This window comes from Ips typographus, linkage group LG4, assembly GCF_016097725.1.
Source record: "Ips typographus isolate SLU linkage group LG4, UJ_Ityp_2.0, whole genome shotgun sequence".
NCBI lineage: Eukaryota > Metazoa > Arthropoda > Insecta > Coleoptera > Curculionidae > Ips > Ips typographus.
The window spans coordinates 1,181,939-1,196,382 of NC_138425.1; the positions used below are offsets into that span (position 1 = coordinate 1,181,939).

At 34.5% G+C, this 14,444-nt stretch overlaps 3 protein-coding genes across 5 annotated transcripts; 2 read left to right on the forward strand and 1 right to left on the reverse strand.

Moving 5' to 3' along the window:
• The first annotated feature begins 545 nt into the window (after positions 1–545).
• Positions 546–3,846, forward strand: LOC145728699 (ADP-ribosylation factor-binding protein GGA1-like). Of its 3 annotated transcripts, none has more exons than XM_081979127.1 (10): positions 546–692; positions 745–1,176; positions 1,295–1,434; positions 1,503–1,725; positions 1,983–2,193; positions 2,245–2,393; positions 2,447–2,561; positions 2,616–2,860; positions 2,919–3,136; positions 3,191–3,846. In XM_081979127.1, the coding sequence occupies exons 1-10, from the start codon at positions 653–655 to the stop codon at positions 3,410–3,412; spliced, it is 1,995 nt and encodes a 664-aa protein (XP_081835253.1). In that variant the 5' UTR covers positions 546–652; the 3' UTR covers positions 3,413–3,846. The 3 variants fall into 3 exon arrangements, with proteins under 3 accessions (XP_081835253.1, XP_081835254.1, XP_081835255.1); XM_081979128.1 differs by having other exon boundaries at positions 2,248–2,393; XM_081979129.1 differs by having other exon boundaries at positions 1,337–1,434.
• Positions 3,847–4,269: 423 nt separating this feature from the next.
• Positions 4,270–7,398, forward strand: LOC145728702 (facilitated trehalose transporter Tret1-like). The gene is made up of 6 exons (XM_081979132.1): positions 4,270–4,809; positions 4,866–4,969; positions 5,082–5,257; positions 5,618–5,878; positions 5,929–6,110; positions 6,599–7,398. The coding sequence occupies exons 1-6, from the start codon at positions 4,746–4,748 to the stop codon at positions 7,246–7,248; spliced, it is 1,437 nt and encodes a 478-aa protein (XP_081835258.1). The 5' UTR covers positions 4,270–4,745; the 3' UTR covers positions 7,249–7,398.
• Positions 7,308–14,368, reverse strand: LOC145728701 (acetylcholine receptor subunit alpha-like 2). Its single transcript, XM_081979130.1, has 10 exons — positions 13,960–14,368; positions 12,135–13,881; positions 12,023–12,067; positions 11,851–11,960; positions 11,620–11,797; positions 11,316–11,475; positions 11,035–11,259; positions 10,644–10,977; positions 10,382–10,565; positions 7,308–10,318 (listed from the first exon to the last, which is right to left on the reverse strand). The coding sequence occupies exons 2-10, from the start codon at positions 12,330–12,332 to the stop codon at positions 10,127–10,129; spliced, it is 1,626 nt and encodes a 541-aa protein (XP_081835256.1). The 5' UTR covers positions 12,333–13,881; positions 13,960–14,368; the 3' UTR covers positions 7,308–10,126.
• Positions 14,369–14,444: the final 76 nt, after the last annotated feature.

The window sequence follows — 14,444 nt, forward strand, 5'->3', positions numbered from 1 at the left end:
TATTTTAAGCCAATCAGAATTCTGGTTACAGCCACTCGACCAATCCAGGGTCAGCCAGATTCTTTTTCAAGCTCCATGGAGCGAGCAGAGCTTTTTTGACGTCACAATGACGTAATTTGACAGTTGCTTAAATTACAGTTTTGCTAAATTACGTCATCGTGACGTCAAAAACGTGAGCGTGAAAACGAATGCAGCCTTGGAGCAAGGACGGTAAACAGTACAGGAGTGCTTAATCCCATAAGCGCAATCTTGCCGGTATCGGCTCGGGCCGGTGACGATTTTTACGTCACCATGGGTCTCTCGCGTTTGCGCGATTGTTTTGCGCGATGCGCGATTGCAGTCGATCATTCACGAATATGATCTCGTACATAGCATCTCGGGCGAATATTTAGCGTATTGTGCACCCGAAGGCCCACTGTGACGTCAGAATTCATTCGCCGCCGGGAAACAAAATCGGCCGATCGAGCAATCCTGTACTGTTTAATATCCTTGGCCTTGGAGGTAGTTTATACAGTCAATTGTCATTTGTCATTTGATGTAAAAGTTGACGTTTATTAGGGAAATTGTTTATAACAATAAATATTCAAAATATTCGGATTTATACCTAATTAAAGTTGTTTATAAATATTTCATTTATTTAAGAGTGTTAATTATGGCTAATGTAACACAAATTAGCTTGGAATCGTTACTGCGTAAGCTATTAGCTTTTTTTAATGATTACAATTGTTAATTCTTTATTTTAAGTCAGAACTACAAACCCCCATAACCCTTCTATGGATACAGCGGCCCTGAACGCGTTATTTGCCCTAATAAATAAAGAGAAAGATGGACCAGCCATAGGAGTAAAAGTCATAGCCTCAAGACTACCAGCTGGATCTGAAAAAGAAGTTCTTTCCACTTTAAATGTTTTGGATTCATGCATGTCCAAGTGCGGAACTCCTTTCCAAAATGAAGTGGGAAAGTTTCGGTTTTTAAATGAAATGATCAAGCTGGTGTCACCTAAATATTTGGGGTCCAGAACACCTTTAGCTGTAAAACAGAGAGTTTTACAGTTGCTATATTTGTGGACCTTAGATTATCCCAAAGAAGTGAAAATAAAGGAAGCTTTTGATATGTTGAGGAAACAGGGAGTTATTCGTAATATTCCCAATCCCAATATCCCTGAAGAAGCTTTAGGTAAGTTGTCTTTGTGTGGTAATTTTATTGTGTGAGTAAGGTGTTGAAGTATAGTAGCTGAGATTTGTCTTTTGTTGAACTAATCTTACTAATTGTGGTATTGGGCTATTATTCTCAGGCTATGAGTGCAAAAAAGGCATAACTAATTCCATTTTTCAAGATGAAGAAAAATCTAACATTTTAAGGAAATTGTTGCAAAGTAAAGATCCTGAAGATATTCAGGCTGCTAATTGGTTAATTAAAAGCATGGTGAAGGAGGTAGTTATTCTAACAGCTTGTCTTTAACACTCATGCGAACAAAATCTCCCTACAAATAACTATTCTAGGATGAAAAACAGTCTGATCTGAAAAGTAAAACACTCACTGAACTAGAATCAGTGCAGAACAACATTAAACTGCTCAATGAAATGATTGGTTCCTACAAAGATGGTGATACGACCAAAAATGAACTGGATTTGATGAATGAGCTGCATGACAATTTGGTGCGATTTAAACCAAATTTGAAATCAATGGCTGATTCAGACAAAAGTTTATCTGCAGATTTACTAGGTAGTTGTAGTTCCTAATTTTATTTAAAAAAAAATTAAAAGCCATGGAATGTGAGATCATAAACTTTAATTAGTGTTAAATGATATCTAATAGTAATGAATACATATTTTATCAGTTTTTTTGTGAAGAAGAAAATAAAAAATGTTCTTGAACTAAAAGGATATTAAATAAAAAGCCAGAAAAGTGTTAAAATAACTTTTGTTTATGGTCTTATTTTAGCATTGAGTCACTGCAGATACAGAAAAATTAAATTTTAGATTCTGTTTTGAAAACAATGGACGATGTGACTGATTGTTTGAGTAAATACAGCCAAGTGGTGTTTAACACAAAATTGCAAAGCACTAAAAGTAACTTGGCCTCACTTTTAGAGTTAGACCAGGAAAATATAGGGTTAAGTGCAGCCTCTCTTATTCAAATAGGACACTTTAGGGAACCTAAAGGCAGTAGTATGGATGATTGTTCTTGCAGGTTGGTGATTTGATATTTTCACATTTTTTTTTCATTTAACTGTTGTTATAGCAGTCATAATGGTAGTAGCCAAACAAGTCAAGTTAGTAGTATCACTTCAAAATCCTCAGTTGATGTACTTTGTGACGTGTTTGCTGGTTTGGGGGACGAGTCAGAGGATACAAATATTTTAAAGCCTGTTGCTGTAACAACTAGTACTGGTAAATTTATCATAGTGTTATGTTAGTTTGGGGTTAATGATGTTTTTTTTTAGAAAACATTAATAAAGATAGGGATAAAAGTTTTAATAAAAACTTGAAAGCTTTGGAGGATCTTGATGTTCTGGGGGCGCATTTAATAAATGAGAACTTACCGTCTTCTAATTATCGGTAAAAATTCTAACAATTTCAACAATCCAGTTTAAAGTGTATGTATGTAAACAGGGGAGAGAAAATTCCAATGAATCTTCTAACAAAAATGAATGAGATAAAAAAATGCCAGCAACAAGTAAAACCCAACAAACTAGATATTGAATATTTGCTGGACAGCAGCAGAAGTTCTGAAGAAGAAAATTTCAGTCAAATTGACAACACCGATGATTGTTTGGTTGATATAAGTGAAGAGAAACCTAACATCAACCAGAAAAATAGCGACGTTGAAATTCTCCCGTTTATAAAAGTGGAATCTGGTACTTTTATTGTTGCATTTGGTTTTAAGGGTGTGTCTAAGTGTAATGGGATTTTCAGATCGAATTAAACTGAAAGATATTACACTAAAATTGGAGGATATTCGACCCTCTTCAAAAAAGTCAATTGTCGCTTTAGAGGATAGAAATGGTTTAACGGTGTTGCTACACAAGGCCGCGGAAAGCCCAAGACCTTTAGTTACTGTTTATGTGATTACCACTGTTAGCAAAAATGATTTGCCATTAAATGATTATTTGTTTCAGGCCCTGGTTCCAAAGGTATAATTTTTTTTTAAGTATTTTTAGATGAAACAGTTGCTGATTTCTTTGTAGGGTTGTAAATTGAGATTGCTACCAGCATCCACTACAGAACTTCCAGCGTTTAATCCTTTTCTGCCTCCGGCAGCTATTACTCAAATAATGTTAATCGCAAACGAAACTAATCTCATTGATATTACCTTGAAATTCGTAATTAGTTACGTTATAGACGATGACACCCTTACCGAAATGGGAGAAGTTAATAATCTTCCCTTAGATATAATCTCAAAGTCATAAAATGCTTTGCTAAGTTTGGGTCTGAATGTAATATTTATAACTATATGCTACTATTTAAATTTAGTGACACAATTAATATTGATTAAGACTACTTAGAAAATTCATTAACAATGTCTTTTGGTCATGTAACAAATCCGGTGAGAAGTAATAATGGTCGACTTTTTGCGCTTGTCCAAGATCAAAACTTGTAGAGCCTGATTGATAAATCAAAAACGACTGGATATTAGTGAAGAATTAGACTGAATAATGTATTCATGATAATGCATGTTGTGATTGGTATTGAATAATTTATATTTTTTTGTTAACTATATTTTACTATTCTGTTTTGTTTTTTAATGTTTTCTACTGCTTGTACTGTAATTCATATGCAGCGTGGAATTATAGGTGCTGTGAATTACCAAGTAAATGTGTGTTGAATAAACTATATGTAGAACAATTTAATTGTTGTTTCTCCTCATATATTTGGTGATAAAAATACGCGTAATTGCCTCTACAATAACAAAATAACATTCTGTTAAATTGTTTCTTATTTATTTAACTGGCCTTGTATCTCCATATAATTTTGTGCAATACCATCTACAAAGATAATATAATCTTATGAACTCGAGCTTTCTAACGTCAGTTGCCTCATCAGCTTAGTAACTATACTAAATAAACTTGCTTACTTTGGATCGCAAATATTTTGCTGGGGGTACAAGATCCTTTTTATTGCTTAATTGTTATGGATGTGTGATTTGATAAAATGAACTTTGACATTGTATTTCGAAATGAGTTTTCCTCTATAAATATGCAAAATGAGGCGAAACATATGCGTGAAAACCAATTATTCCACTACGATCAACATAAATAATATATAAAAAAGCTGGTATTACTATAACGATTTCATTTTCAGTTCAGATCCAATCGAGATTCCTCCCCTTGCCCTCACACAATGGGTACCTATATTGTAGTTTTAAACCTTTTTGTTCGTCGTATTACCTGCCGGCCTTAAACTTGGGATTTGAAGTTCACTTTCGTCATTAGCTTTCCAATAGTCGGTGCAGTGCAAGTTGTGAAGGTTTTAGTTATCCTAAACAAAGAACAGAAATCAATAAATCGCGGTTTTTTCGACCCCGAATCCATTTCCTTAAGTCATCATTCAGTGTTCACTCGGTATAGTAGAGCAAGTCAACGTTTATTGGGTCTGAGTTTCTTCTTAATCCCTGAATAATTACGACAACGCATATATAAACGCTGGAATTGTTGTTATTCACTTTTATCTGCTCTGATAATAATTATTCTGGCTTTTTGCCGGGATTGATTTCAAGACAGTTCAGTTGTTTACCAGTGAAATATGACAATCAAACATTTTAACATTTTTCAAGACACAGGAACGCAGGTTTTGGCGGCAGTTACAGGTAATAATTTTAACTTCAATTATTCTTTGTGTTAAAAAAGAACTGTGAATTTTTAGGAACTTTAGTGGCCGCCTCTGATGGAATGTCCTTTGGATGGACGTCCCCTATGGTTCCGTTTTTATTAAGTAATGGCACTCACATTGAAACTACAGAAAAACAGGTTAGTTCAATAATTACATCAATTTAAATAATATTTTACTTATATTTTGTCACTTCTTAAAGCATTTTCAAATATGTTTTTGATAAAAACAGTATATTAATTTGTGTTATAGGCTGAATGGCTGGAAACAATCTCCTTGCTAGGAGCGTTGTGCGGTCTTCCTTTTACGATTTACTTTGTGGATAAAATAGGGAGGAAAAAGTCTTTACAACTGGCGGCCGTGGTTGTTTTACTCAATTGGATCGGCATCGGTCTGGCCAATAAGATCGAGTACGTTTTTGTGGCCAGGTAAGTTAATAATAACAATTAACATCTAAACAAAATGACCAAACGAAATACGGTTACGATTGATTGGATACGACTGATTATTTGGTCTGATAGTGAATTTGTCTTAAATAATTTGATGCTTCCTGTTGCATAACTGTGGAAATATTTATTATTTATTGTTCGTTCTGGTCTAGCAACTACAATAGAGAATAAACTTTGACTTTTATACTTGAAAAACTTAATTTTTAAATTTTTCAAGGTTAGTCGAGCATTTCTAAAAAAAATTTATTAAGGTATCTAATGTTTAAATAGTTAGAAGAACTATAATTACATATAAGCATTTTCAAACATTTTTACATACTCATGCATTGACTTTTTTAGATTTTTCTCTGGAATGGCGGGCGATATGTCATTCGTAGCCGCTCCAATGTACATAGCCGAAATAGCCGATTCCAAAGTAAGGGGATTTCTCTCGTCCATAATCTATATCATGATGCTGATCGGGCTTGTTTTAGTTTATTGTTTGGGGCCTTTCACCCCTTTTTATGTTATTCCCATAGTCGGCATCGTTATTTCAAGTGCTCAGTTGGCAATTTTCTCATTTCAACCAGCCAGTCCCTATTATTTACTGTATAAAAATCGGTAAGTGGTTAAGATTGCACATGTAAACCGTTTGGTAATAGATAATTTAGGCCTGAAGAGGCCAGAGAAGCGTTGAAACGTCTTCGGGCGCCTGGAGCCGATCTGGATGAAGAGCTGAAACAAATTTCTGTTGGCATCGAGAGGCAAAAACAGGAAAAAGGCAGACCGCAAGATTTGATTTTGGTTCGAAGCAACAGGAAAGCGATCGCTATTATGACAGTTTTGAATATAGGTACGTATACAGGTGTGGTAAATCCAAAAGCGACCATAGGAAAACCGTGTAACTGACAGAGAAACGTAGGTAATTGCATGCGCGGGAGAAAGACAGAAAACGAAAAAAATATCAAGTAGGCCATATTTTTAGCGCGCTGTTGCCAAACGCCGTAAGTAAGTTTGTCGAGGGTATTGAATACTTACGGCGTTTGGCAACAGCGCGCTAAAAATATGGCCTACTTGATATTTTTTTCGTTTTCTGTCTTTCTCCCGCGCATGCAATTACCTACGTTTCTCTGTCCGTTACACGGTTTTCTTATGGTCGGTTTTGGATTTACCACACCTGTATGTAGAACTTTCAGTAGTTCTAGTACTCTAGACTGGACTTTGTGTCCTTTGCCTTGTCGCTAAAATATAATCATTGTACCTAATCGTAAATAAATACACAATTATATAACCATTTTTATTTTGTTATTGCTAACTACAACATTTTTGTTTTTATTTCAGGACAACACATGGCCTGCATCAGTGTTATGTACATGAATTTACACCCGATTTTGAACGCTGCCGGCTCGATTTACTTGGACAACAATATCACCGCTATAGTGTTCTCTCTAATTATGTTATCAGCATCGATCTTTGCCTCGTTTACTATCGATAAATTCGGTCGAAAAATTATTTTAATTGTCTCAAGTGTGTTGAGCGGTCTTTGTCTTCTCGCGTTGTCGGTCTATTTTCATTTGCAATTTTTAGATATTAACGTGTCCTCCGTATCTTGGATCCCAATAGTTTCCGTTCTGATTTACGCGGGAGTGTTCAAATATGGTATCGGACTAGTGCCTATCGTTATCACGGCTGAAATATTTCCGGCTAAGATGAAAGCACTGGGAATGACTGTGGCGGACGTAATGTTTGTAATTGGCGGGCTTCTATCCATTCAGTTGTACCAAGTGTTGCATAAGTTTGGGATGTACGTACCATTTTATGTGTTTACCGCCAGCGCCTTCTTTGTTGCTTTGTATTCGATGTTTTTTATTCCCGAAACAAAAGGGAAGAGTTTGGAGGAGATTCAGTTGATGTTGAAAGGCGAAAAACTAGATAAGGCTAGGAATAGTGACAACGGTAGTGTGACCGCAAGTGATGATGGAAAAGTGTAGCGGTATTATTATTCAAGATTATTTAAAAACTTGACAGTTTTTTTCAAAATAGCTGATAGTACAAGTAATAATTTATTTTAATAGTTATGCTCCTATAGGTATTCGTAATATAAACTTTTTTAAGAACCAATAAAATTCATGTGTCCTGAAGTTATTATTACAGTGTTAAAAATGAATTAGTTGGTTATCATCTGAAAGAATGTTTCAAAATTTCAAAAAGGAAACATTTACATAAACATTTTCCTAATTTAAAAAAGGAAAAACATCACTTTCACTAGATTATTAAGATACAATCCTAAATAATGCATACAGGGTGGTCCAAATTGATTGGGCACGGGCCTTTGCTGTCCGTCAACGAACGGTGCCATATACTGATATGACTCCGTTTTTCCGTGCTAGTGAGCGGAGATCCATTTACTTTGCAACGTGCCGTGACGGACAAATGGGTGAGAACCTTAATTCAACGGTGGAAAGTACATAAGAAATAAGCTCCAAAGTGTCATATAAATTGCAGTCGAAAAGTGCCCCCTAGCGGAGTTAGGACGTCCTAAAGGTGAGCCACACAAATTTATTAATTCAGATAAAAAAACTTTTTTCTTGGGGCATATACTTTAGTGCCTGCTAGCTCCGAAAGGGGGCACTTTATACCATAGTTTATATGGGCACTTTAGCGTTTTTCTTTTATGTACTTTCTACCCTTCGGTATCCTACAACAACCCTGTATAGTTATAACTATAACAAAGACCTCTCAAAGAGGATTATTAGAGATCATTACGAAAAATTGCACTTATTTTATACGTAATAAGTATACCTATATGAAAGGTGTGGAAAATTCAACATTATTCATAGGAATAATAACACTTAAAATTTAAAACTAAAAAAAATTGTTTTTCTTTGGTAGAATTCACAGTTACCGAATCTACAGAGTGTTTTACAAAGTATGATCAATGTTTTAGTGTAATAAATGCTATCGCACGGTATAAACAGAAATTTGGTACCTGTACAGGGTGGTCCAGTTTTAAGTGTCAATAATTCACCATTTGATAGCTAATCAAAAAATAAGTTGACTTGCATTATGTCATTTTTCTGAAAAACGTTTCCTAAGGAAGATACAGTCCTCCAAATTTCCATTTAAAAAATCGTTTTATAGTTTAAAACTGAACATTCAAGACTTGTGAAAGTCCAAATTTGTACTGAATAGTCTAAAAACTTTTTTACTACTAGGAATGGTCTTATGATTCGCTTTCTCAGCCTGCCATCCTGGTTGAGTGTCTGAAACTGGCATTCAAGAAGTAAAAAAAGTCCGGAAATCAAGACAAAGATTGTATTGTGCATGAAACTCATTTTTTACTACTAAAAATAATATAAAAGTTGCCTTTTAATGCTAGAACTGACTTTACTAGGACTAAAGAGAGTCCAAAAGTATATTTTCAAGACTTTAATTGGTGTACAACTCAATTTTCTGGACTGGACAACAAGTCTAGAAGTAAATTAAATTTTCCGACTATTTTATTTCTAAAAATTAGTTCTCAAGACTATTATTGTAGCATTTGGTACCAACATTTTTTACTTTATTACTGAAAAAACTTGACTTTTGGAAATAGTCTTAAACTCGATTTTTCAGTCTTAAAAAGCATTAAAAACAGTCTGAATTTCTTAGAGATGCTACAATTTATTGCACCTATGAGTGTAGAAGTCAATTTAATAGTGAAGAAGCTTGAAATAACATGTTCAAGATTATGGTCAGTGGACACAGTCAAAAACTTTGTAAAGATAGTCTTGAAATTCGATTTGAGGCACTGAAAACAGCCTTAAAACACTAAAAACGATTCTAGTTTATTAAGAAATACCCGAATTTTTAGCACTGAGGTGTCTAGAAGTCGATTTAATAGTGACAAAGCTTGGAATGCTATTTTAAGTCTATGAAGAATGTAAAAATTGTTTTTTAGGTTTGCTATGTCAATAACTTGGTGAAGATAGTCTTGAAACTCGATTTTCCAAGCTGAAAGCAGTTTTGAAGCACTAAAAATAGTCCAGAATTCGAAGAAAATGAAAAGCAAAGTAAAAAGCACGAAAAGTTCGTTTTCAAGACAATTTTCATGAATCTAATGTTAATGTTCTGCATCTAAGACTGTTTTCAAGACTAAAATATTGAAATTTGTCTTCAAATTATGAAAACTTACTTCAAATGCAAATTTTAAGCTTCTGATGTCCCTTTTCATTAGTTCAGTTACATTTTGGGGTTCAAGTCAATTTTTAAGGTTTAAATGTATGAATTTGTAGTAACAAATTCTTAAAAAAGTAGTTTTTATGTCTACAAGTCAATTTTTAGTATTAAAGTCTCTCGATTTGCATGAAAACTGGTTACAAACACAATTTTTAAGCTTCTGAAATTTTTATCTTTTCTAATTCAATTTTCAAAACTAAAGTTTTTTAGTTTGTCTGGAAACTATGAAAACTGGCTACAATAATATTTTTTAAACTTCTTAAGTGAATTTTCCGTTTCCAAGACAATTTTTAAGTTGGGTTAGGTTAGTTTTGGGTCTTTGACCGTAATAACGTGTAATAAAGTGCTTGTTCCAAATTTGATCAATATTGCTCCCACGGTCTGACAGTTATATGACAAAAAAAAACGATTTTTTAAACAGAAATTTGAAGGACTGTATTTTCCTTAGGAAGCACTTTTCAGGAAAATGACATAATGTCAACTTATTTTTTAATTGGCTATGGATTGGTGAATTATTGACATTTAAAACTGGACCACCCTGTATATGTCATAAATGAGTAACGATTCCTATAAGAATAAATAACAAGAGTCCAAGTAATCACGCGACGGTTATAATGAAACATAAACTCCTTAAGGAGTCCGAGGTATACCTCAGAAATCCATGTCGGGCATAAATTGTTGTTGAGCGACCGAAGACAATTCCATGTCAATCGGTTTCGTGTCGTCATACAAAGAGGGCGCTTCGCAAAGGATTGACACTGTACCTACCAGTGACGTAATCAGGAAAATCCAGAGAAACAGACGATCCAGAACCATGGCGACAAAACCCCAATCTTGATCCTCCTACGAATAAAAAAACAAGTTTGTTCTTTAAACAGGTTTTAAATGTTCAAGATGAAATTTAACCGCATTGAATTGATCCTGCCTCTGGATGTGGCGCTGAATAAACATAACGTTGTGGATAGCCTTTTCCAGTTCGAATGGGTATTTTTTACGATTGCCTGAGTCACTTTCGTCCAACCCAGAAAACACAGATGGCAGTCCGTTATAACCCATTCGACCGCTTAAAGTACCAGCAAATCCTCTCAATCTACAATTTTTTAAATCTGCTATAACATTATTCAAGTTTTAAGACGAATTTTAGTTAATATATACTTTTTTTTCTTACCTAGTAGTGGTGGTTGAATGCAACCCATTACAACCTCTTCCTCTATTCAAACTCGAACTAGACGACGTCGAACTGGAACTGGGCGATAACGCTTCCAATTCCCTAACTGTTTTTCCTTGAATTCTTATCGAAGGAATTTTTCTGGCCGCTAATTCAGTCAGTAGGTCCTTAGGCACTCGCATTAACAGTAACTTAGGAACAGTTTTGATGAAGAAACTCCTCACCCAAGGAGCCATTTTATGTGTGCTCGGTTTGCGATAATGCACGTTTAATATGATGATGGTTATTACTACCGAAAAACCTACCATCACCATGGTGAAAAGAATATATTTTCCTAAAAAAGACCAAAATTGTGTTTTTTTACTATTTTATATAAAACATTTATTCTTACCTAGAAGTGGCATAGCTAAAGAGGTTGAAGGTATAATCTCGGAAATCAAAAGGAAAAACATAGTTTGAGATAGCAGAATATTTATGCACAGGGCGATTTTTTCTCCCGAATCCGCTGGAAGGTAAAAAACTAAAATGGACAGATACGAAATTCCCACGCATGGTACTATCAAGTTTACGGTATAAAAAAGAGTCTTTCTTCTTAGAGTGATATTAAAAAAGATATCTGCAAATAAAAACTAAAATAAACCCATAATTTGGTATTTGGAACGTGAAAATAACCTGGATAAGGCTCATCAGGACAACAGGGGTAGTACTTTTCGTGCCTTTCAGCTGGCACTGCCAAAATATCCCATTCGACGCTGGGATAGTATTCCCGAAGGTCGATTCCCACGTCCACAATGTCTTCACCAGGTTTTTGATTTATATGTTGAAGGTCTATCTGTATAACATAATATGTTAGTCATATTTGAGCTTCTGTGTACCTACATGGAGTAGCAAGTGGTTATTTATTATAAAATTTTAAAATATCAATAATTATTGGACTATTTTTAGCACATTTGGATAAAAAAAGAAAACATTATACCTGACTGCCGTAAGTCCAACTTCCAAACTTCATAAAGCAAGTCTGCTGATCAAAGGGAAAATACCGCACATCAATTTCGCAGGACGATTTAAAAATGGCGGGCGGTGTCCATTGAATTTTACCATCGTACCGCAGAACAGCCTTTGTCATTGTCGTAATAATGTATTCACCATCGGCACTAAAACAGTCGTAATTGATTGTAATGTTAAAGTTTTCAATTTATAAAAGTACTTGTTGTAAAGCAAGATGTCTGGTAGCCAAATGTGTTCAGATGGGACGTACAATTCGGTCACTCCACCGTATTCCGAAGGATTCCAGTTAAACTTGTAGTCGTACCATTCCTGTTTTTTTTTTACAAACACACCCTGTATATTGTTAGTTCTTCTCAATGTTGAAAACTTACGTGTTCAAGCCAGACGTTGGTGGTAAGAATTTGATCCTTTAAGTTCTGTCCAAAACATAATATAGAAATTTTTTAAAGAAATACTTTATATTAAATTGATACCACTGCTTACCAATTCGATGAGCTGAGATAGTCTCAAACCCAGCTTGACCAGAATATTAGTGGAATGGTTCCGGACTGGCCTAATTAATCTGTTATAATTACTCAACAGGTCATCATATAGCCGTTTTGCATCCGGATTGGTCGATGCATCTTGAATATTGACACTCAATAACACTATCACAATTACCACCAAGTTTTTTAAAATCATTGTCCTGATTTTCACTGTACGCTAAATTAATTTTTTTTCCGTCTTATATTTCAATTACTCCCATGATTTTTTTTTTCAATAAATTATACTTGCAAGTCTATTAGAACTCATCTCGAGATTTAATGCAAAGAAAATTATTACTCACATTTTATGATTTATACATTTACTAATAAGGCGCGGTTAGGAAAGTAAAAACAACCAAAGTGAAAAATGTAAGACTGGATGCGGAGGGTTGATGTTCTCGCGGCCTGGATGATACTGCAATAAAATCGATAGGAGGCTGGATCAGATGTTGCGCACAAAACGGATAGTTAGTGCATGGTTGTAACAAAACTTTACATGGTTAGAAGGAAAAATTCATTTAAACAGAACAAACTCAAAATTAAAATTTTCTAAGATCTAAGAAACAAAAAAGAATGTAAAAAACGCCATAATAGTATTGGGTGTTAAATCTTGCACCTGCCGGTTTAAAGTCTATCATTATCCGGCCATCAACCAAAATTTCGAAAATAATCATTTACAACAGACCCAATTGTCCTAGAATATAATAGAGCTAAGCCGATAATGATACGTTGCCATTTCACAGCTTGAAAATACCCTCCGTTTGTTGTTAGGGTCGCAAAAAAGACAAAACTGACCAAATCGAATTGAGCCAACAAAGAAATCGCTCTTGGAGTCACTAATTTCAAGGCGCTTTTTTAATCAGAGATGAGATAGGATGCGAAGGGACACGAAGCCTTATTTAGGAAGCCCGAACGACGAAAAATTAATATTCATTAAATGACTACACCTAGTTATTTGGCACCTTTAACCAGTCTTATAAGTTCCAATGCCATTATGAAACAACAAGAGTAGTTAACTTAGATGAGGCAATTTTGGAGAAAATTTGAGCTCGTTCAGCGTGGTTAAAGCGATGTTCAAAACTAATTGCACTCAGAGCCTAAACATTCCATCATTATAAAACACTTTCGAGTGATAGCTGCATGTATGCTTCATTTGCAAAAGCAAGTTTTTGATCGGGTATAACTGAAAGCCTGCAGTTAACTAAAAGATGATTTTTCAGTAAACTTATTCTTGACATTTGGTGTATGCAAAATGATTAGATTTTTGACTAAAATGGTGATATAAAGAATATGAGAAACTGGACGTCCAAAAGTTCTTTGAGAGAAACTTTTAAACTAAAAACATCTTAATCCAGTCTGAATGCAAGAAAAAATGCGTCTACGATGTAATAATTGTCTCTTGCCACGCCTCACTATTATTATTTCTTGATACTTGGTGAAGGAATGATTAATGCGCTAAAATCGAATTATTATTTTTCAAGGACATTTTGGTATATCTATTGCCTATAATTTACCTAATATTACCTGAAACTTACTAGAAATTTGTTTTTTCAACACTCTGCATATGGATTTTGACAACACCATTATAACCATTGCTTCAAACACCTTTTGTTCAGAGTCTTAAGAGCAATTGATAATGGGACTTTTTAAATTTGGACCCTTTCAAAGCATGATAAGCAAACTCTAGATTAGGTAAATAAATATACCTGAAACATAAGCTATTTAGTATTAGCAGCTCATTAATACCTCTACCAGAGTCCTTTTTATAGTATTAGGTAAATCACCTTGTCAGCTTCTGCTAAATACACCTTTACTCTATATCCATGTTACTTTCAGAACCACTGGCTTGAATAAACTTGGTTTTAGTAGTGTTCTTGTAAAAACTCTTCTTGGGAGTAAGTAAATATATGGGCTGTTTCATTGTGACAGTGTTTTCTATTAGAAAAGGCATCCTTTTCTGTTCCACAAACTCTAGTTTCTTCAAAATGTTTCACTGGGCCTCTTGATAGTTGTAAAGTGTATTAAGAAGGTGGGATTTTCAAAACTGACTCCCGAAACACACACACATTATCTAGTCTCACACGTAGTATCGCAATTAAAAACAAGTTAAATCAAAATACTCCTTAAAATATTGTAAAATTTACATCAAAAATAAAAAATGTCGTTTTGTTTACTTTGTGTTAACAATGGCGGCCAATTTTCCGAGCCTTGTCGTCCTGATTCATTGCCGACGTGACTAGATGACGTCAAAATTCTATCGCACTCGGAA